The following is a 23,686-nucleotide window of genomic DNA, read 5'->3' as shown; positions in this document are numbered from 1 at the left end:
GGGAGATCAGGTTGGTTATTGCGAACCAAGTGGAGGTGTTGGGCAAAGTGATCGCCAAGCCGATGCTTAGTCTCACCAATGTAGAGCAGCTGACACCTAGAGCAGCGGATGCAATAGATGAGGTTGGAGGATGTGCAGGTGAACCTCTGCCGCACCTGGAAAGACTGCTTGGGTCCTTGAATGGAGTCAAGGGGGGAGGTAAAGCGACAAAGGTAGAATTTCCTGCTATTGCAAGGGAAAGTGCCAGGGGAGGGGGTGGTTTGGGTGGGAAGGGACGAATTGACCAGGGAGTTACGGAGGGAGCGGTCTCTGCGGAAAGCAGTCAGGGGAGGAGATGAGAAGATGCGGCCAGTGGTGGGATCACGAGCCAAAAATGTCAGAGAATTATTTTGTAGAAGGGTAGAAGGGAAGACACCCCCGTTCCCTGAAGGGGTGAGGGTGAATGAGAGGGGGTATATCAGAGACTGGTGAGAGCCTGGTTTGGAACAGGGGAGCCCCCATCCCCTGGGAATGCAGATCTGATGCCCTGGTTGGAACACCTATCCTGATGGAGGAATAAATGGAGGAATTGGGAGTAGGTGTTGGAGTCCTTACAAGAAGCATGGTGGGAAGAAGTGTAGTCCAGATAGCCAATATCTGGATAGGGAAATATAGATCAGCCATGATTGAATGGAGTAGACCATGACCTCATTCTGTTCCTATCACTTATGAACTTATGAAGGGAGTCACTGATAAAGCAGGTAAATATAATTGAGCAGAGGACACTGCTCTGAGGAGCCCCTGGAGATCTCCTGCAACAGGGATGGTTGGCCTCCAACAATCACAACCATATTTCTCTGTGTAAGGTTAAACTGCAATTATGGGAGTATTTTCCCCTTGACCCGCATTGACTTCACTTTAACCAGGCCCCCTTGAAGTCAAATGCTGTTGTGTCATGTCAGTCAGTCACTCTCACCTTAATTATATAAATGTTATATAAATGCAAGTGATGTTTGTTACTTTTAAAGCACAAGATCAAGGTACCTACCTTTATGTTGATCAGGTTGAGAATTGACAGGCGGACTTAACAATTGCATCTTTGACATTCTGTTCAAATGGGATTTGGTTCCTATATAAAAACACCATGTTTTCTCATAAAATCATTGTACTAAAAGTAAAGATTTGATCTGTACATTAATATTTGTAAGTTTATAGAATGATGACAACAGATGGAAGCTATAAATCCTATTGTCGGTATGTCAATTATTTTCTAAAGCTTTCCAATAAATCACACTCTCCTACTCTTCTCCATAGAACTGTGAATCCTTTAAAGTATTTATCCATTCTCTCTGATATTTCTATTGAATCTATTTCCAACTATCTTTCAATCCAAGTATTCCAAAATACATCAATTCATTGAAAAAATAAGTGTTTAAAGGATATTAAATATTTCGAGAAACTTAAAAAAAGACAGATCGATGATGCAATTTCTGAAAGAATATCTATACAGGTATCAGAAAATTTTGAATACGTTTCTTCTCTGGAGAGAGAGAAAACAACAGGTGGCCTTATAATAGGATTTAAAATACTTCTCTCAGTTAGAGATACTACAAGGCAAATTGAATAAATGATTCATGATGTGCTCAAACTCAATTAAAAATAAATGTGTTGTCTCCACTGACCCTGGCCTATCCCTACTGTCTCTGACTCCCTGGTCAATGAATCCACAGTCTTTTCCCTGAGTAGGCAAATCAAGAACAAAGGAATGATTTAATAGGAACCTGAGAAGCAACGTTTTTACACAGGCGATGGTCGGTATATGGAACGAGCTGCCAGTTAAGGCAAGTACTATAACACAATTTGAAAGATATTTGAACAGGTACACAGGTAGGAAACATGTAGGGGGATATGGCCCAAACGAGGCACATAAAGCTAGTGTAGATGGGGCATCTTGGTCAGCATGGGCAAGTTTGGCCGAAGGGTCTATTTCTGTGCTATATGACTCTACGATTCAAAGTGGTGAAAGAGCATTCAGGAAGGTATTCAGAACCTTGGATCCATGCATCATAAACACACAGAGGTTCTGGGTAAATGGTAGAAGAAGCAAACAAACTATCCATCAACCTGCCCAGTCAAATGCAGGTTGATAGGGCAGGTTGGAGTTCCCAGAGAGACTTCACCAGTCACCGACAAAACTGGAATGGAAGAAAATCCATTTTCAGTCCTCAATGCCAAAGAACTGCCTTATGGGGCTGTCCCACTTGGACGACCTAATTGGCGAGTTTAGAAGAGTTTAGGAGAGTTTGCAAAAATGTCATGTTGAAGACCTCCTTCGACTATGTGGAAGACCTCCATCGACTATGTTGAAGACTAGCTTTGACTAGCTACGACTAACTTGGAAAATTGGACATCAAATAGTGGAGAGTGAAGACGACCTCCTTCGACCTCCCTTCAACCTCCCTTCGACTATGATGAAGACTATCTACGACTAGCTTCGACTACCTTCAATTACCTTCGACTACCCTCGATTACCTATGACTAACATGCCAATCTATTACGGCCTACTCCCTCCCCCAACTGATCCACAATTCCGTGTCCCTCACCATCTTCCAGTCCCGCCTCAAGACCCATCTCTTCACCTCTGCCTATCCTTAGCCCCACGTCCCCTTCCCTTTTCATCTGTGCATTAATTGCCTCATATTGTGTTTTGAATTGTATTCTGTCTTTACTTTGTGTACTAGTCATGTCTCTACTATTTATTTAATTCCCCTTACATGTTTATCCTCTACCTGCTAAATTTTTGTAAGGTGTCCTTGAGACTCTTGAAAGGCGCCCATAAATAAAATGTATTATTATTATTATTATTTACTACGACTAAACCTACGAGTATAAAAAGTATCGATTTTTTCCATGGCAACCTTTTTTTACTTGCGCGCATTTTTCAACATGTTGAAAAATACGCCACGACCTGGCTGAGGCCTCGAGTACACGGGAACTACTCTCGAGCATGAAGGAGAGTTACAAAGACCTCCTAGGACCTCGTGTCGACCAACTCGTGGATTAGGTCGCCCAAGTGGGACAGCCCCTTTAGAGAATGGGACAAATTGCTAAAGGTATACAAAGATAATTTGTTTCCACTTGTTATAAACACAAAGGTACTAATTATTCTATAGGCAAGTGAAGAGAAAACCTCTTTATTCTAATAACTGTAACATTTATTTTAGCCTAAAATAAATAGTATAAAAGTTTTAAAAGGACACATAGATTAGAAAAGGGAACACACAGAAGGATATGCTGAACAGATTAAATGTGAGATGGATGGAGGATTTCATGAAGCACAAATAGAGACATTGATCTGAAAGGACCAGAGGATTACCTTTGCAATGAACAATCTTTGCAATAATTGCTATTCTATCATAGGCACTAGCAAGGAATTTAGCCTTAAACAAAAATGCCTAATTTGTAATCAGAAGGATATCTCAAAATCCCGTCACCTATCCATGTTCTCCAGGGATGCTGCCTAACTCAAAATGGTGGAGTAACTCAGCAGGTTAGGCACTATCTCTGGAGAAAAGCAATAGATGATGTTTTGGGTCGAAACTCTTCTTCAGACACTGCCTGACCGGCTGAGTAACACCAGCATTTTGTGTCTATCTTCGGTGTAAACCATCATCAGCAGTTCCTCACAACACGTTTAGTTTTATTGTCACGAGTATCAAGGTAGTGAAAAGCTTTTGTTGCGTGCTAACCAATCAGAGGAAAAATACATGATTACTATCCAGCCATTCATAGTGTACAGATACATGATAAGTAACTGCAGATGCTGGTTTACTGTAAACTAAAAGTACTGGGGTAAATCAGCAGGACATTTGAAGAAGGGTCTCGACCCGAAACGTCCACGATTCCTTCTCTCCAGAGATGCTGCCCATCCTGATGAGTTACTCCAGCTTTTTGTGTCTATTTTCCAACTATTCAAGAGAGAGTTAGATACGGGGGGGGGGGGGGGGGGGGGGGGGGGGGGGGGGGGGGGAGAAGAAAGGAGAAAGGAAGAGGAGGAGCCCAAGGGCTGAGGGAGAGCTGAGAAGGGGAGGAGACAGCAAGGGCTTCTGGAAATTGGAGAAGTCAATGCTTATGCCGCTAGGGTGCAAACTGCCAAGTGGAATATGAGGTGCTGTTCCTCCAATTTCCGGTGATGCTCACTCTGGCCATGGAGAAGGCCCAGGACAGAAAGGTCGGATTCAGAATGGGAGGGGGAGTTGAAGTGCTGAGCCACAGGGAGATCAGGTTGGTTAATGCGGACCAAGCGGAGGTGTTCGGCAAGCCTACGCTTAGTCTCACCGATGTAGGTCAGCTGACATCTAGAGCAGCGGATGCAATAGAGGAGGTTGGAGGAGATGCAGGTGAACCTCAGTCGCACCTGGAACGACAGGGGGTTTTGGGTCCTTGAATGGAGTCGAGGCGGGAGGTAAAGCAACAAGTGTAGCATCTCTTGTGGTTGCAAGGGAAAGTGCCCGGGGTGGGTGTGGCGTGGGAGGGAAGGGAAGAATTGACCAGGGAGTTACAGAGGGAGCGGTCTTTGCGGAAAGCAGACAGGGGGGGGGGGGGGGGGGGGGGAGATGGGAAGATGTGGTGAGTGATGGGGTCACGTTGGAGGTGATGAAAAAGACGGAGGACTATTTGTTGTATTTGATGGCTAGTGGGGTAAAAGGTGAGGACTAGGGGGACTCTGCCCTTATTACGAGTGGGGGGATGGGGAGAGAGAGCAGTGTTACGGGGTATTGAAGAGACCCTGGTGAGAGCCTCATCTATAGTAGGGGAGGGGAACCCCATTCCCTGAAGAATGAGGACATTTCCGATGCCCTGGTGTGGAACACCTCATCCTGGGAGCAGATGCGGCGTAGATGGGGGAATTGGGAGTAGGGGATGGAGTCCTTACAGGAAGCAGGGTGGGAAGAAGTGTAGTCTATACAAGCCATGGGAGTCACTGGGTTTATAGTGGATGTCAGTCAGAAGTCTATCACCTGCGATGGAGATAGTGAGGTCAATAAATGGTAGGGAAGTGTCGGAAATGGTCCAGGTGTATTTGAGTGCTTGATGGAAGTTAGTGGTGAAGCGGATGAAGTCAGTCAGTTGTGTGTGGGTGCAGGAGGTAGCACCAAAGCAATCGTCGATGTAGCGGAGGTAGAGGTCGGGGATGGGGCCATGGTACGCCTCGAACAAGGATTGTTCGACGTACCCAACAAAGGCAGGCATAGCTGGGGCCCATGCGTGTGCCCATAGCTACGCCTTGTATTTGGAGGAAATGGGAGGAGTCAAACGACATGGAGGAAAAGGGAGTATAAATACGTAAGTACGTAAATGCGTAAGCGTCGTGATGATGTATGTTTCAGTGCCCGGGACGCTGAGTATTGTATTGTTTTGGGTGTGAGGGAAGGAGATGGAAGAGCTGTCAGCTGGAGTGTGCAGGCGGGGTCGCTCTGTACTGTATGTTGTCTGCTAGTGTACTCTGCTGTTTGACTGTCCCGTTTCCCATTTATATGAAATGGAATCACCTACTGATTGTGGATGATCAACCATGATCAAATTGAATAGCTGGCTCGAAGGGCCGAATGGCCTACTCCTGCACCTACTTTCTATGTTTCTATTCATTCCTTCACTCCGGAGATGCTGCCTGTCTCGCTGATTTACTCCAGCATTCTGTGTCTATCTACATGATAAGGGAATTCCGTTTAGTGTAAGATAAAGCCAGTAAAGTCCGATCAAAGATAGTCCGAGGGTCTCCAAATTAAGTGGACAGTAGTTCAGGACTGTTCTCTGGTTGTGGTAGGATGGTTCAGTTATTTGATAACGTCCGGGAAGAAACTGAACCTGGAGGTGTCCGTTTTCGCACTTCTGTACCTGATCCCGCTGAGTTACACCAGCACGTTGTGTCTTTTATGCCTAATATATACAATTTGTTTTCTTGTGGTAGGATGGGTCAAGATACAGAACACGATGTTTAATTACACGGTAGGATATAATACTTACAGCGCACGGCCCCGGGTTGCATCCCGCAGCCGGTCAGTGTCAGTGCTGCAGCCACCGTGTGTTTACGCTGCTCCTGGGGACCGGCCGACCGACCGTCCCGCTGTAACCACGGCAACGCCTGTAACCACGGCAACGCCTGTAACCACGGCAACGCCTGTAACCGCGGCAACGCCTGTAACCGCGGCAACGCCTGTAACCGCGGCAACGCCTGTAACCGCGGCAACGCCTGTAACCACGGCAACGCCTGTAACCACGGCAACGCCTGTAACCACGGCAACGCCTGTAACCACGGCAACGCCTGTAACCACGGCAACGGCGCACCCGACACCCGCCCGCACGCCCCGCGCTGCAACCGATCCCGACCAAACTAATCGCCTCCTGCTAAATCGTCTACTGCAAAATTGCGCTCTTAGGTGCAGGGAAAAACAATTCTGTGAATCCCGGCTTCTCGACTTAAAAACCTTTTGCAATAATTAATATTCAAAAACGATTGAAGCCGGCGATGGAGGTGAAGGGTCGGCGAAATATCGCGAGAGGTGAAGGAGGGTAACACGTAATTACGTAATGGTATAAAACGTAAACGCGTAAGCGACGTGATGGTGCCCAGGACGCTGGGTATTGTATTGTTTTGGGTGTGAGGGGGGAGAGGAGATGGAAGAGCTGTCAGCTGGAGGGTGCAGGCGGGGTCGCTCTGTACTGTATGTTGTCTGCTAGTGTACTGCTCTGCTGTTTGACTGTCCCGTTTCCCATTTATCCACCTCACCCTCCCCAAACAATTATTATATATTCTGAGTGAAAAAGAAAAAAAAAAGAATGAAAGACAAAAGGAAAAAGAAGGACCGCACTTGGGCTGAGGCGGCCCGCTTGGTATGCCTTTTTTTGTCTTCTTTTATTTTTTAATTAAATCCAGGTCAGGTCAGAGCCCAGCGGATGCAGCAATTGCTGTTGGCTGCCTAGGGCTTTGTTTACTGATTGTGCATCAACGAAACTGGGCTCTTGTTTCGTAAAGTTTCTTTTAGATGATGCAAAAAAATAAATCTCGGAGGACTATTTTTAGTCCACAGTGGTTCAAAAGGAGTTTATATTGTTAAACAAATGGAAATTAATAAATTATTGGTCTTCACAAATCTTGCACTGTCTCTATTTGATTAAAGTGTTAACATACATGCCTTTTAGGCAGTAAGAGCAGATTTTCCTGAAGCTGAGATAAGATGTAAGAGAATAAATTGTGCATGATACTAGTGCCCTACTAGCCTATTGCCACACAAAAAAACACGCACTGTCTACTGTCCCTTGATGCTGCCTCACTACCATGTTTACATCGCAGTAACTAAGAAACGGAGCAGTGTGAATAAAGTTCTAAATTACAACCGTTAGAAGTAGAAACAAATGCAATTGATTTGAAAATAATTTCAACGTTTTACTAAAGATACAACCACTACCTAATTTGAGTTTCCTTGGCATTATTCCCAATCGCTACCTTGTCTTTTCATCACAGTGACAGATGTACCATAAAATGGCAGGCTCGTTCAGAAACCTGGAAAGAATGCCAAATTATAAAGATTAACATTACAAGAGCAGAAACCCAGAGATTGGGAGGGAAACACGGTGTTGAGTAGATTAGTGAAAGCTCTGTGCGGCATCTGATTGCTTTATGTCTGATCAGCTCGCAATCAAGGCAAAAAAACGGACTATTTACAAGCAACGTTTGTTTTTTTTTTAAGTTCTTTTTTTTAATCTAGTCTTGTTGATATTTGCTGTATATGTTATTTTCTCCTTTCATTGTTGGAGATGGTTGTTGGTTTGTAAAATGATTGCAGGATTTGTAAAGGAAACTTAAAAAAATAAAGTTACATTAGTTTGCATATTCTACAACTTCAAGAACTGCCACTATTTAAGTAATTTCAAAATAAAACAATATAATCATATCGCACAATTTTGAAATGAAATGTAGCAAATATATTTTAATTTACAAATCGATTATAAAAGGATGGTACGCAGGCTCGGAGATGATGTGGACTGATCTCTTGAGTTAGAATGAATTGGCGAAATTTACATTATATATTGCTTGAGGAAGAGTTCCAGTGGAATGTGCTTTTACACAAGTCATCAAACCCTGATCTAGTAAAGATTTACTTGAATTTCTTTAACTGAGGGTTAAAAATCACCAAAGCTGTGGGAAGAAAATCAGACTGGGAGGAGAGCATGTGAGACTATAGAGAGTGATAGATGAGCAAGCAGGATAGATTGAGAATTACACTGGCAACAAAGGGAGACCCTTCGCAGAAAAGGAACAATGGCAGAAAGAGGTCAAGGTTTTCATTCTTTTGAGGTTTTTTTTTAATTTGAAATTCAAATGTGGTAAACACATCATTTGGGGTGTAAATTATATTTTCTTTACCTGTCAAATATCTGCAGTCAAAAGGCTTCTCTGTGCATTGGAGTCTTCCCATTCCCATTTGCGAATGCATTGCAGCCAGGAAACAATTGCAGTGTTCCAAAGAAGCGTCCGTCGAAAAATAAGCATTATTTTCATTGGTTTTATAGTTTAAGTTCCACAAATTCCTTAATTTTGTTAGTTTCATAGTCTAGAAAATTGTTTATTTGTGTTGTTTTACATCTGACATGGTGATAATTTATGTATTTTTACCTTTTCAAAATTCTGGCTGATGGAATCATTGTGAAAATAATATGTCATTATTTATGAAAATAATATGTCAACATGTATACAGTCATTTCTCAGGTTAATGTGTGCAAATAATATTTCTATACTACGAGGTTTACGGCGAAGTTTTGTTTAATTTCATTTGTGGGATGTGGTTGTTGCCAGAGATATTAGCATTTAATGCACATATTTGATTGATCTTAGGGATGATGGTGAGAAAAAGCCTTGACTTGGAATTTGATTTATTAATGTTGAAAAACTGCTGATATATTTTAAAATTGTGGTGGTGTGTGACTTGGAAATTAATTTGCAAGTCACAGAATTTCAATTTTTCCTCTGGGGTAGCATCATTGAGGTGGGAGCACTGTTAGGAAAAATGTTGGTGAACAACTGCGCATTTTGATGAAGGGAAAGTACTAACGATACCTCCTATACACACACTCGAAACCTCGCCTTTCACATAAAGGAATGCCATTTAATATTGGGGAAGATGAAATTCCCTACCACCATAAACTTATTAATCTTGCACCTCTCTGTGATTTGCCTGCAGTTCTACCTAACTCCTCATCTCCTGTTAACTGTTAGGAGCCTATGGTATATGCCCCAGAAAAAGGATGACCACTCATTACTGTGGTAATGGAGTCCTTAATCAATAGTTCAGTGCAACCACCTCTCTTCCCCATTTCCTAATCCCATTAAACCTGAAAATTCCATAACCAGCCATGCAAGTTGCCAGACCTGCCCTTTCTTCAACCATATCTCTATGCCAACAACGATATTATGATTCCATGTGCTAATCAATGTAGCAATGTTACAAAATTTTGAGATTTAAAAAATCAAGTCTGCAATTTATCCCATCAGATAAACCATAAAAAGAAGTTTAATTTGACACCTAATTCACTTTCATATCTTCAGTATTAAAAAAGCTATGGTAATTTTCATACTCGGAAATTAGCATCTTGTTCCCTATTGCTTTTCCATTGACTTTACACAAAAGCAGTGATCGAGGACAGTCAGAAGCCCATAACTTTCTTAAAAATTAAGAGAACTGAATGAAATTTTCAGTTATTATAGATTGAAGCATTCTGAAACAAAGATGAAACAATCTTACTTGGAATGACCTGAATTTAAAGCATATAATTAGTTAGTTACCCAATTGTAGCTAACTACAAAATTCAATTACTAGATCTAAACTATCCATTTCTTAAGAAAAGGTTAACATTTAAAAAAAAGCCTCAGTGTCCAAACAACATTCACACAAGAATTTACAATATAACATGATTTTAAAATCTCATTGTCATAAATTTATAGGCCAAATGGAAGGAATTTAGTGTTTAATTCCTATAAATTAATGGGCATTTAAATCATCTTGCGAGTTGGATTTTGTGGAACGCAGTGGTTTGGAACGTTGCGGTTGCAGTGAATTTAAACCCCATATCGGCAGGAAAAATACTGCCGGTTCGTATATTTACATAATGACATTTTCGCAATGTGAAATTTTGATTAAAGACATCCTAAGAAGCAAGTTTATATGAAAAAACTAGACCAAGTGCAGACCCGTTGGGTCTGTTCCCCCAACGTGCAGTTGTGGGGGGGGGGGGGGGGGGGGGGGCGGCATGCAGCGTCACACACACTAACTATCTCCCCCCCCCCCCCCCTCCGCACTCACGCTGATTACGGCATAATATTATTAATTTGCTCCTTTTACCCCCTAACCCCCCCAGCATCAAACGCATAGCCCCCAACTTTCAGTCACCTCTAGAGGGAGAGAGGGGGGGGGGTGGGGCGGGGATGAGAGTGAGGGCAGAGAGAGAAGGGGCAGAGACAGAGAGAGAGACAGAAACACAGAGAGAGGGGCAAGAGGGGAGAGGAGGGTGGGGGAGGAGGAGAAGAGGAAGGCTGGGTGTGGGGGGGGGGGAGAGAGAGAGGGGTGCTGTGAGGTGGGGAGGGGGGGAGGGTGGAGGGAAGAGGGTAAGAGATGTGGAGGGGAGGTTGGTTTTAGGGGAGGGAGAGTGGGGGAGGGGATGGAGGGAGAAAGGAGGAGGGGGGAGAGAGGGGGATGGCGGGAGAGAGGGGGGAGAGAGGAGGAGGGGGGAGGAGTGAGGGGGAGGGGGAGGGGGGGAAGAGAGAGGGAGGAGAGATGAGGAGAGGGGGAGAGAGGGGGGGGGAGGGTGAGAGAGGGTGTGCTGAGGGGGCGGTGAGGGGGAGGGGGAGAGGTGGGGAGCAGGGAGGGTGGAGGGAAGGGGGTATGGGGGTGTGCGGAGGGGAGTGGGATTTAGGGGTGGGGGAGGGGGAGGAGGGGGAGAGGGGGGTGATAAAAGAGGGGAGAGGAGGGGACAGAGAGGAGAGGGGGTGGAGGGGGGAGAGAGAGGGCGGAGAGAGGGGGGGGGGAAGAGGGGGGAGGGGAGAGGAGAGGGGGGTATAGAGAGAGGGGGGGGGTGGAGGCTGAGAGGGGGGTGAGGTGAGGAGAGAGGGGGGAGGAGGAGGGGGGGGGGGGAGGAGAGGGGGGGGGAGACAGGAGGGGGGGGGGAGAGAGGAGGGGAGAGGAAGAGAGAGTGCCTTTTTATTTCAACCCAAACAACCATTTACAGGCAGTGCTTTTTTACTTTAACCATATTTTCATTTTCAAACCACATTAAGGGTACTTACTCACAGTTGTGTGGACATGTGTTCAGTGTTATTCACAGCTCAGAGAAACGTGACCCTCTGCCTTCCTCCAGCTTGCAGACTAATTGAGGCACACCACTTCCTGGTTTTATAGTCCCTCCCCCTGCTGCCAGCGGGGGCAGCAGAGAGAATGGAGAATTTTGTAAAATCATTAATATATCTGTCATATTTCATCGACGGGAAAAATCCTCGGCACACATACGGCGGAGGGGGGCTCTGAGCGAGGTGGCCAAAAATGACGGCCGTAGGTGGCGGCGTTCTCTCGGAAATCGCAGCACAGATCGCCAAAACCGGTCAAGAACAGAGTTTTAGTAATATAGATAAATGGCATACCTTGCCTTGTCCCCTACGTGAGATCCGTCCTGTTGTTGGCATTGATGGCATTTGAAGATGATTTTAATTTTACTCCAACAATTAAATTATTCAACGCTAATTTTAATAAACTTAATAAAACGGCAGTCAAAGCGATTTTTCTTTTGCAACTAAACAGCCTGACAGATCGATTTGAATAGGCTGCAGAAAAATCGCATTTTAAACCCGACCCCCTCTCAAAGGCGCCAAAGTCGCGCACACGGGCAGTGGCAGAACTGCAGCACTGCTGAAGGTAAGTTTTGTAACATACCTAATCAATGTACCAAAATTTGGCTGCCTTACTTGGATTCCTTGAAATAAAATAGGAGCAGTCCTTGCATTCCTATCGTGTTACTTTTCACGTCCATGTCTGCTCAGTCGAAATGAATGTTGTAGTTCTCATAGCCATGGCGATGTACAGGTAGTTAGAGCGTGAAATCCTCCACATCCTGGTGATTCTCCTCTGCATCCTTTCCTACGCAAGTAAAATGTTTCTATAGTGTGATGACCAGAACTATGCACCACACTTCAGTTGTTGTCTAATTGCTTTATAAAGTAGTAACATAACATCCCTACTTTTAATTGAATGCAATGGCTGATGAAGTTAAGCATCCTATATGCCTTGTTCACCACTCTATTTATGTCTGCTGCTACTTTAGGATCTATGAATTTGTATCCTATGGTTACTCTGTTAACCACATTCCCTAGGGCCCCACCATTTACTGTATATGACTTTCCAAAACACGTCACTTTACACTTGTCCAAGACAATCTTCCTTGCCATTTATAATACCGCAAAGTTTTGTCATCTGCTTACTTATTAATCATATGTCCTATTGCATGATGGGATGTATCACATGATGTTTTTAATATACAGTGCATTGAGAAAGTATTCAGACCCCTTCACCTTTTCCACATTTTGTTACGTTCAGCCTTATTTTTAGTTCTTTTTTTTTAAATCATCAATCTACACACAATACCCCAGAATGAAGAAACAAAAACAGATGTTTAGAAATTTTTGCTAAGTAATTATAAAAATTAAAAAAAACTGAAATATCACATTTACTTTGTACTTTGTTGAGGCACCTTTGGCAGCGATTACAGCCTCCAGTCTTCTTGGGTATGACGCCACAAGCTTGGCACGCCTGTATTTGGGTAATTTCTCCCATTCTTCTCTGCAGATTCTCTCAAGCGCTGTCAGGTTGGATGGGGAGTGACGTTGCACAGCTATTTTCAGGTCCCTCCAGAGATGTTCGATCGGGTTCAAGTCCGGGCTGTGGCTGGCCCACTCAAGGACATTCACAGACTTGTTACAAAGCCACTCCTGCCTTGTCGTGGCTGTGTGGTTAGGGTCGTTGTCTTGTTGGAAGGTGAACCTCTGCCCCAGTCTGAGGTCCAGAACGCTCTTGAGCAGGTTTTCATCAAGGATCTCTGTACTTTGCTACATTCATCTTTCCGTCGATTCTGACACCTGTTTTCGCTTCTTCATACTTACGTATTGTGTGTAGATTGATGATAAAAAAAATTAATCCATTTTAAAATAAGGCTGTAACGTAACAAAATGTGGAAAAAGTGAAGGGGTCTGAATGTTTTCTGAATCCACTGTATATCACAAACATGGAATACTCACTGGTCTATAGTCACCTCCCCTATTTCTGCAGCACTTCTTGAATAATTTTAGTTAACCTTGCCACAACTTTGCTTTAAACCCCCTAATGGCATGTGCAATGTTTCTGCAAGGTTATTGCACCCCTCCAGTTCGTTCATTATATTGCTTGCAGGTAACCTGTGGCCGAGAGCATGGTTTATGAAGCATGTTGTTTCGTCAACATTATACTTTGCCACATTGACATATCAATATTGCATATGTCTGAATCAATGTAAAATGTTACTCATTTCACTGAAACCAAAAGAAACTATGGTGAAGATTTTATATTTATTGTACCTTTTCCTTGTAACCATTTAACCTCAATTATTTAGCCTGAAGAAGGGTTGCCAACCAAAATGTCTATTATTCATGTTCTCCATTGAGTAACTGCCTGATCCGTTGAGTAAAGGGCCTGTCCCACTTGCGTGTCCTTGGCACGCAAATTACGCGACCTCGTGGTCGCGTTGAGGCGCTCGGGCATCGTATGGCCACACGGGGCCAGTCCTACTGAGAAGCGCGGAGGGGGATGTAGTTTGCGCAACATCGCACGGGGCTCCGAAATTTTTGTAGCAAACAAAATCTTCGCGCGCCAACGGCCTGTCGCGTAACTGACGGCCAAAGTGGGACAGGCCCAAGACCCTGGCGCGACGCAACGTCTCACCTTCAACAGCAGCAGAAGCAGGCAAACGATCGCCGAACTCGGCCTGGGGCTTACGGCTGTTGCGGTCTGGATCCGCCCCCACTTCTACTCCCAGAGCGGGGCAAAGAAAATTGAAGATAGACACAAAATGCAGGAGTAACTCAGCGGGACCAGCAGCATCTCTGGAGAGAAGCAATGGGTGACGTTTCGGGTCAACACCCTTTTCAGACTGAAGAAGAGTCTTGACACGAAACGTCACCCATTCCTACTCTCCAGAGATGCTGCCGGTCCCGCTGATTTACTCCTGCATTTACTCCAGCTTTGTGTCCATCTTCAAATGGCGTCACGTGCTCCAGAAGGCTGTGCGTACGCATGAAATTGCGCGGGACCATCGCGCCTCAACGTGACCACGAGTTCACGTAATTTGCGTGCCAAGGACACATAAGTGGGACAGGCCCTTTACTCTAACATTGTAAAATAAAGTAAAGTATCCATTATTGTCATTCAGACTTTACAGTCTGAACGAAATTTCGTGCCTTGCAGTCATAACTAGAATAAAATAACAAAACACACAATAAACACAGATTTAACATCCACCACAGTGAGTCTACCAGGCACCTCCTCACTGTGATGGAAGGCAAAAGTCTTAAAGTCCTTGTCTCTTCCCTCCTTGTTCTCCCTCTGCGTTGAGGCGATCCTGGCTTCCGATGTTGTGACCCCGCCGGGTGACGGTAAGTAAGTCAGTCCCACGGACGAATCCGAGCTCTGCGAACGGGCAAGTTCAAACTCCGTGGCCCGGGGCGGACGAAGCTGCCGAAACTGCCACCCTCCAGTCCAGTGGACGAAGCTGTTGTAGCGGGAGCTCTGGAGAATAGGTCACCAACCTCAGACTTGCGAGCTCCTGACGTTGTCGTCCACTGGGCCCGCGACCGAGCCTCCGCGGCTCAGAGGCTCCGAAGTCGGGTCACCGCCACCGCAGTGCCACCACAGCCCCGAAGTCGGCAGCTTCGCGATGGTAAGTAAGTCCTGGCTCTGCATCCAGAGCCTCGAGGTCGGTCCCAGTTGGAGGCCGCCAGCTCCGCCATTCGGCCTCAACGCAGACGGTGACGGGGGATACGACAAGAAAAGGTCGCATCCCCCCCCTACCCCCCCGAAGGAAGAGGCTAAAAACAAGTTTCTCCCACCCCCCCCACACACATACACAACTAAAATAAACTGAAATAAACTAAAACAAGAGGACAAAGAAAACAAAAAAAGAAAAGACAAACGGACTACGGACGAGCCGCAGCTGCAGGGCAGCGCCGCCACTTCCGTATCTTTCCTTTGGAAACCATCATCTTCTTGTTTCTATTTGTTGATACTACTTGGCTTCTTGTGCAAAATCAATCCTCATCCCAGTTGAAAATGATTTTAAAGGAGGAACCCATTCCCATTGCAAATTGCATTTTTTCATTGAAACTGTCATTGGTGCAGCCAGATATTTCCTGTTCTTAGTCTTCAATGATCAGCATCTCAAGCAGGTAGCCATTTATCCAGCCTGGCTCACTGATTTTGACTGCAGTCGCAAGTTCGGTATCCAAGCAATATAAAATCATCTCCATTTGTCCTATGTGTAAATATGGAAGCAATATACAATCTGTATTTGGCTGGAGTGCTAATATCGGACCCTATCAATTATTTAAAAAACAATCGTTGCCTTTTATTTTTTATTTGATATCTTTAGATAAATAGTGTACTTTTTTCTGATGCTTGATTTTCATCTAGTGAGGATACTCTGACCATCAAAGTTCCACAGGAGTATATTAATTATCACAACTCCTTGATGCACCTTGTTCGAAGTCACAAAATCTGTTCACAGCGACTAAAAATGGGTATCCTTTAGACTGTAGTGGGACCTCGGCAAGTTTTTTCCTCAGATTCTACATCTGTAGTCCCTTCTACCTTAGTCTTTGTTATGATCCTGCCTTGTGGATCCTCTGCACTCTTAGTCTTGACCCAAAATGGCATTAATTTATTCCCGCTCCACCCTCCACCCTCCACCCTTCCCCCCTCCCCTTTGCTTTCATTGCTATTGCGTGATAATTATGATGGGCTGTTTAGTGATTTCTCTTTACAGCGATTCTTAATTGTGTGTTCCCCATAATGTAAATGAAAGCAACGTTGATACAAGTAATTTATTGTTCAATTGTTGCAGATGAGGAAAAAGCATTACTTTGTTTGGTTAGTTATTCTACCATTGTTGGAAATTTATTATCTGTGCAAACTGTAAAGAAAGTGAATATGATTCATCAGTCAATCATAATTAATATCGTAGTAGATTTTATATGTTATAAAATAAATAAATTCCTGTAGAGATCAATAAATTGTCAAGTTTAAAGAAAATGAAGATCGAACTTCTTTGATATATTCACCAACAAATATGCGCGTTACCTTTACTGCATGTGTTGCCTTCCCAACTTCCCTTGAACTGAGTGATGTGCGATAGCAATTCAGAGGATGGGTTACGTTTCAGTAAAGGGCCTGTCCCACTGCGGGGACCTAATTTGTGAGTTTAGAATAGTTTGCGCTCGACTCAAACTCGCAGCATGGTCGACACGTCTGTGTAACTCTCCTTCATCGTCGAGAGAAGTTCCCGTATACTCAAAGCCTCAGTTTGGTCGAGGGGTATTTTCTAGCTTGCTGAAAATTGTCCGCGAGTAAAAATTGGTCGGCATGGAAAAAATCGATATTTTTGTTACTCATAGGTTTAGTCGAAGTAGGTCGGCATGTTATTCGTAGGTAATCAAAGGCAATCGCAATCAAAGGTAGTTAAGGTAATCAAAGGTAGTCGTACATAGTGTTAGTGTAGTCGAAGATGGTCCTCTACACTCTCCACTATTCGATGTCCAATTTTCCCGAAGCTAGTCGAAGCTAGTCTTCAACATGGTCAAAGGAGATTGAAGGAGGTCTTCTACATAGTCGAAGGAGGTCGTAGGAGGTGTTCTACTTCGGCGATACAACATGACCATGACACTTTTTTTAAACACTCCTAAACTCACAAATTATATCCCCGCAGTGGGACAGGCCCCTAAGAATCGTGCAAATTAGTAAAGTTTATCAACATTGTAACTTAAAAAATCTTACATCTGTCCAATAATTTTATGACATTTGAGAAATGTGAATACAAAGACTGGATTTTCCAGTGAACAGCAAGCAAGTGGCACTAGCATTAATTACACTCACACTTGCCCATGTGGTTTTCCATGACAACGTGAAGTGATAATAAATCTTTTTCAACATTGTTACAATCGACTGGGTATCTGGGACATGTGTGAACAAATTGATGTGTCAACTTAATCAATCAAATTAAATAATCCTTACTTAGCCATGCAAGGCTGAATTTTGAGTTTCAAAAGCAATCTAGAAGTTAACATTTTTCGAGGAAATCTTTTAACAGGAACCTAACGTGTCTGTAAATTTCTTACTCTTGGTTTTAATATAAACTAAATGAAACAAGAGGTTCACATGCACCTCCTCTGACCTTACCTACTGCATTCACTGTTCCTGATGTGGCCTCCTTTACACTGGTGAGCCTAAGAGTAGACTAGTTGACTGTTTCACCAAACACTTGCACTTGATTCGCCAAGGCCTACTGGATCTCCCAATTACTAATTATTTTAACTCCACATTTCTATACTGACCTTTCTGATCTGGGCTGCCTCCATTTCCAGAGCGAGGCCACAAACATAAATGAAGATCAACATCTCACATTCCGCTTGGGTAGCTTGCACCCTAAAATATGAACATTTAATTCTCCGATTTAAGATAACTTCCCTACAAACACCTCCCCTTCCCCGTTTTATTCCCTCTACCCTGTGCACCCATTTCTCCTTTTCCAATTTCCCGTCTCTGTCCCGTTCCACCTATATCCCTTCCTCTGGCTTCCCAATATGCTTCTATCCTTATCTAACACATCAACTGCCAATCTGTATTGGGCAGCGTAATGGCACAGCGGTAGAGCTGCTGCCTGATGACGCCAGGGACCCGGGTTCAATCCTGACCTCGGGTGCTGCCTGTGCATAGTTTGCTGGTTCTCCATGTGTGACTGTGTGGGTTTCCTCCGGGTGCTCCAGTTTCCTCCCACATATCAAAAACGTGCAAGTTTTTAGGTTAATTGATCGTTGTAAATTAACCCTAGTGTGAGGGGAGTAGATGCAAAAGTAAGATGGGATAGAGCATGTATACAGATAATCAATGGTCAGCCTGGATTCGATGGGCCAAAGGGCTTGTTTCTATGCTGTTTCTCTAAACTATCAAAATAGTTTCTATTTATATTTTCTAAATAGAGTTTCTAATTAAAATGCCTATACAAGTGCAGGACTTGATAAAAGGTTGAAAAGAATATCATGTTTTTATCAAATTTGTTCATGAGATAGTTAGCAGAAATTAGCAAGTTTTCCAATACTTTTTTTTCCCCCCATATCTTTCCAATCTTCATTCACTCCAGAGGTGTAGTTCTTTGTCAAGAATATTTAATGCATTCTTCTGCATATGCAGGCACAACAAATTTGTTAACTTCTGTTAAGTTGCTAAACTTCATACCATCAGCAAAAGGAACTCACTTTTGCTAATTATTTCCATTTTACTTGTATTTTACATGCACACAATGATTGAGTTTCTACGGCCCAGATGTGGAGAATGTGATGGAGATGTGTAGAGATTTGCAACCCTCTGTGGAAATAAAATTCTTCTTTCGTATTTGTGATTTGCACCATCATTCAATTCAATCTTCCTGCAGGAAAGTATATAATGCTAAGGCTTGCTACGAAAGTATATACTGTTAGACCAGCACAATGGTGAGTCTAGTAGAGCTGCTGCTCTAGTGACCTGGGTTCAATTCTGACCATTGGTGCTGTGCTTGGAGCAATCATATTCTCCATGTGAGCATATGGATATCCTCCGGGTGTCCTCATTTCTTCCCATATCCCCAAAATGCGCAAGATATAGATTAATTAGCTACTTTAAATTGCCCTAACTGTGTAGAGGAGTGGCAGAATCTGGGGCAAATTGATGGGAATGGTGGGAGAATAACATGAGATAGAATAGGATTATGCATATAGGTGCTTGATGTGTAGACTAGACTCAATGGTTTTTATTATCAAGTTTACACTGCACAGAGAAATTCTTGCACCCGTCACCACCATATTTTGGTGTCATTTAGATTCAGATTCAGATTCACATTCACCTTTATTGTCACATGCACCAATTAAGGTACAGTGATATTTGAGTTATCATGCAGCCATACAATTAAAAGAACACAACACAATTAAAAAGAATGATAGAACTTAACATAAACAGTGATCACTGTGATGGAAGGCAATAAAGTTCAGTCAGTCTTCCTCCTTTTGTTCACCTGTGTTTGGGGCCTTGACCCTCTGTAGTCACCACTATGGACATTACAAATGAAAAACAAAGAAGAAGACCAAAATCCGGTCCACATGCTGGATGTACTGGAGCGCCCCGATCCATATAAGCCCAGGAAAGACCCAACCTGTTGCAGGGCCTCCTCCATCATCCTCGACCAGCTCGGCCCAATAACTGGCATTCCACTCCTCACCCAACTGCCTTTGTGTCCTGGGGACACCTCCTGCAGCCAACCTTGCAGATGCTGGAGGCAATACCCCGGTACCGGCCCACTCCTTGCGTCCATTGTCACCAGCAGCTCTCGACTTCCCGGTCTTCATGGCCGAGCTCGGCAGCTTCCAAGTTTTCCCCTGCAGGTAGCGACCTGCTGGGTCCTTTGCAGTGGTGAACCAGACCTACTGCGATACGTCAATTCATGAGAGATAATGGGCTTCATTAAATGATTTGCTTCCTCTAATCGACGAGTGATAGTACTTTGGAAAAGGTGACAATCCTCCTTTGCTGCATCCCATATTTTTGCCACAAAAGGTTACTATATTCTGTCCTTATAGTTGGCTATATTTGTAGTGTTAGCAAATTGTTCCCTTTTATTACAGTAAGTGATAGTTTTAAGGTGCTCTCTTATATTTTACTCGATTCCCACATAGTGTTGCTTGCTAAAAGCTTATAAACTGTTCCAATCGGAGGTATACAATTGCCCTTCAGGAAGTCGCTCTTGACAATAGTTTTTATGCATATTCATCTATCAGAAAATAGTTGCAGAATTTTATTAGCAGAGCCTAAAACCTGAATATTTGTCTCCTGTTCATCAGTTCTTTTGAGAGCTTTGTAAGAGGGTCAAATGGATTATGTTGTAACGTACAGAACATGGAGCAATAGGTTGAGCAGATCAATGTGTGGAAAAAAATTGCTCTCGATTTTTAAACAAAAAAATCCAGCTATTGAATTTGTTTTAACTTACATTTTAGTAATTTAATTGGAACTTTAACACATGCCTAGCACGTGGTTATTCACACGTGGTTAAACTTTTAACTAGCATCATGTTATATACTGTTATGCCATGAGGTAAGATTGCAGTAATTTCATTAGTTGACTTTACTTCCTTTTTTCCTTAAGTCCTAATATAATATTGAAATCAGTTTAAATGCAATATTAATATCAGTTTTAATTTCGAAATCTTTTAGAAAACAAGACATCTGTGCTTTGACCACTGATTCTTAATAAATGTGCTCAGTTCAGCCTTTTTTGGTTATACATTCATTTATCTACAAAATGTCAAAGCAAATATTTTAATTCGTTTTCTTTATCTCTTGGCATTTGGTTTCACAAATCATGTTTGATGAGGACAGATGCAAGATAAACTCCCAGGTTTATTAACAACAAAGGCCTCTGGGCCAGCTTAAAGTGGTTTACACTTGTCTGAGAATGAATGAAGTTTATTGGTCAAGTATTCATATACAAGGAATTTGCCTTGGTGCTCTGCCCGCAAGTGACAACATGACATACAGTGACAGTTAGGAATGACACAAATATTAAGCATTAATAATAAAACATTATTGATTAAACATTAAATAAAATACCAGAGCAAAAGGAGCCTACAGATTTTTGGTTATTGAGTAGAGCTATGGAAAAAGCTGTTTTTATGTCTGGCTGTGGCAGCTTTCACAGTCCAGAGTCACCTTCCAGAGGGAAGCGATTCAAAGAGTTTGTGGCCAGGGTGAGTGAGGTCAGAGATGATCTTGCCCGCTCGCTTCCTGGCCAGTGTACAGTTCATCAATGGAGGGAAGGTTGCAGCCAATAACCTTTTCAGCTGATTGGACGATTTGCTGCAGCCTCTGGATGTCATGCTTGGTGGCTGAGCCAAACCAAACCAGACCATGTTGGACAAGGTGAGGACAGACTCTACAATGGCCGTATAGAATTGGACCATCATTGCCTGTGGCAGATTGTGCTTCCTTAGCTGCCGTAGAAAGTACATCCTCTGTTGTGCCTATTTGACTGTGGAGTCGATTGTAGCCCCCCCACTTAATGTCCTTGGAGATGATGGTTCCCAGGAACTTAAAAGACTCCACAGATGTGACTGTGGTGTTGTTGTTGGTGAGTGAGGGAAGGGGGAGTTCTCCTAAAGTCTACAATCATTTCCACTGTCTTAAGACCATTGAGCTCCAGGTTGTTGCGATGGCACCAGGGCTGGATTTAGATGAAGAGAGGCCCTAGGCTATTCCACTTGTGAGGCCCCTCCCAATCCCCCATCCCCACAACGAGAGGAAGATGGAAGAGTCCATCTTCCATGTCAATGACAAATAAATTGAATCTTGAATCTTGAGTCCGCCAGATTGACACCAGATGTGTAGCCAAGCGTGGCCAATGAGATAAGGCCTGGAAAGCTGTACATTTTATTTATTGCCAGTGCTAGCGTCGAGTTATCAGCTTAAAACACTATTATTCTGAAATGGAGGGCAAGGAAAATTACTGAAGTGTTGTTTAGAGACTACAGTACGTTGTGACAACATGTGTCTATCGGGGCTCTCACTTTTTTTCTCTGTTGCCAGCCGGGCAACCTTGACAGCTTTTTAGGTTGCCAAATGACAGTTTAGGTGGTCATTTAAGACGGTTTGCATGAAGCGTGTGATAATGTGCTTGGCCGAAGTGCGTAGTTACCAGTTGGAATTATGCTCAATGAAGCATTCACATATTATGTTCAAGAAGGAACTGCAGATGCTGGAAAATCGAAGGTAGACAAAAGTGCTGGAGAAACTCAGCAGGTGGAGCAGAATCTGGAGCGAAGTATATAGGCAACGTTTCAGGCTGAAACCCATCAGTCTGAAGAAGGGTTTCGACCCGAAACGTTGCCCATTTCCTTCGCTCCATTAGATGCTGCCGCATCCGCTAAGTTTCTCCAGCACTTTTGTCTACATTCACATATTATTTCTGCTTCAAATAAAGTCACAAACTAAACATATTCACCAATCAAGACATTCTATATAACGCAATGACATGCAGCAAAATTATAATTCAATATCTCAACTATTTTTACACATTGCAATTGATTTTACACATTGCAAAAGGACCAAAAATTGCCATGACATGGCCATAGCATGGGTCGTTATTGCTATTGGCACAGAAACACTCTCGCTTCCCACATAATTTATCCATAACAAAATATACAGGTTGCAAGGAAATTTCTAAAGGCATTTTATGATAATAGCTGTTAAAACCTACTATACCCATCTGACAGGTTAAACATTACACTAACTGATAAGAGATGGCCAAAGGTCATAACTGCAGCAAATGTTCTTTTGGCAATATGTTCAAATGTGTCAAAACAAATAATAACATTGGGAATTAAAACATATTTGATTGCATTCCGTTATCAAACATAGTCAATGTTCACTCTGAAGACCATAAAGCACAATAGGGTCAGGGGGTGTGTGAATCAGTGAGGGGTGGATAGATGGCGGTGGGGGGTTTGAGAAGGCAATCGGTGCGGAATGGATGGATTGAGGCAGGTGAATGAGCACGTGTTGGTTGGAGTATGTAAAATTGTGAGGGGAGATGTCAGTGGTGTTCAATTGGGGGTCAGTATGGAAGGATGGGGGGGGGGATCAGTACAGGATGAATGGGGGTAGACAAAAATGCTGGAGAAATTCAGCGGGTGAGGCAGCATCTATGGAGCTAAGGAAATATGCAATGTTTCGGGTCGAGACCCTTCTTCAAACTGTTCCCCCCATTCTTCTTGAATGAGGGGGGATCAGTACAGGATGGATGGGGAGGGGGGGGTCAGTACAGGCTGAATGAGGTGGATCAGTACAGGATGAATTGGGGGGCGGGGGTCAGGACAGTGTGGATCGGAGGGTCTGTGCAGGATGAATGGGGGATCACTACAGGATGCATGAGAGGATCACTACAGGATGCATTAGGGGATCATTACAGGATGAATGGCGAATCAGTGAAAGATGAATGATGGATCAGTAAAAGATGAATGGGGAGATCACTACAGGATGGATTGGTGCAGGGTAAATGGAGGGTGGGTCAGTACGGGATGAATGGGGGGTTCAGTGCAGTATGAATGGGGGGAGAATTGCAGGATGGATGGAAAGGGGGGTCAGTACTGGATGAATTGAGGGACCAGTGGAGGATGGATGGGTGAGGGGGGTGGCAGGAGAATCAATGCGAGGTGGGTAGGGTGATGAATAGATTGGGGGGGGGGGGGGTAGATGGGGAGGGGAGCACAGGGGATGTCAGTGAGGACTGAATAGAGGAGGAGGGAATGGGGATCAGTGCGGGATGGAGAGGAGGGGTCCCAG

At 43.7% G+C, this 23,686-nt stretch overlaps 2 protein-coding genes across 4 annotated transcripts in view; one reads left to right on the top strand and one right to left on the bottom strand.

Annotated features, from left to right (window-relative positions):
• Positions 1–6,152, bottom strand: part of LOC129696331 (coiled-coil domain-containing protein 178) — a 235,011-nt gene extending 228,859 nt beyond the window's left edge. For 2 of the 3 annotated variants that reach the window (XM_055634151.1, XM_055634150.1), the window contains exons 1-2: positions 6,007–6,152; positions 1,028–1,108 (exon numbers count right to left, since the gene is read on the bottom strand). In XM_055634151.1, the coding sequence (XP_055490126.1) occupies positions 1,028–1,085 (58 nt within the window). In that variant the 5' untranslated portion in view covers positions 1,086–1,108; positions 6,007–6,152. The remainder of the gene's footprint in view (positions 1–1,027; positions 1,109–6,006) is intronic. The other variant, XM_055634152.1, reaches the window with a different exon arrangement.
• A 403-nt stretch (positions 6,153–6,555) lies between these two features.
• LOC129696330 (putative Polycomb group protein ASXL3) overlaps positions 6,556–23,686 on the top strand; it is a 188,686-nt gene continuing 171,555 nt past the window's right edge. The window contains exon 1 of the mRNA XM_055634149.1: positions 6,556–6,873. Within this exon, the coding sequence (XP_055490124.1) occupies positions 6,820–6,873 (54 nt within the window). The 5' untranslated portion in view covers positions 6,556–6,819. The remainder of the gene's footprint in view (positions 6,874–23,686) is intronic.

The sequence above is a fragment of the Leucoraja erinacea genome, chromosome 4 (assembly GCF_028641065.1).
Source record: "Leucoraja erinacea ecotype New England chromosome 4, Leri_hhj_1, whole genome shotgun sequence".
NCBI lineage: Eukaryota > Metazoa > Chordata > Chondrichthyes > Rajiformes > Rajidae > Leucoraja > Leucoraja erinaceus.
This window is presented reverse-complemented; position numbering and strand designations above follow the sequence as displayed.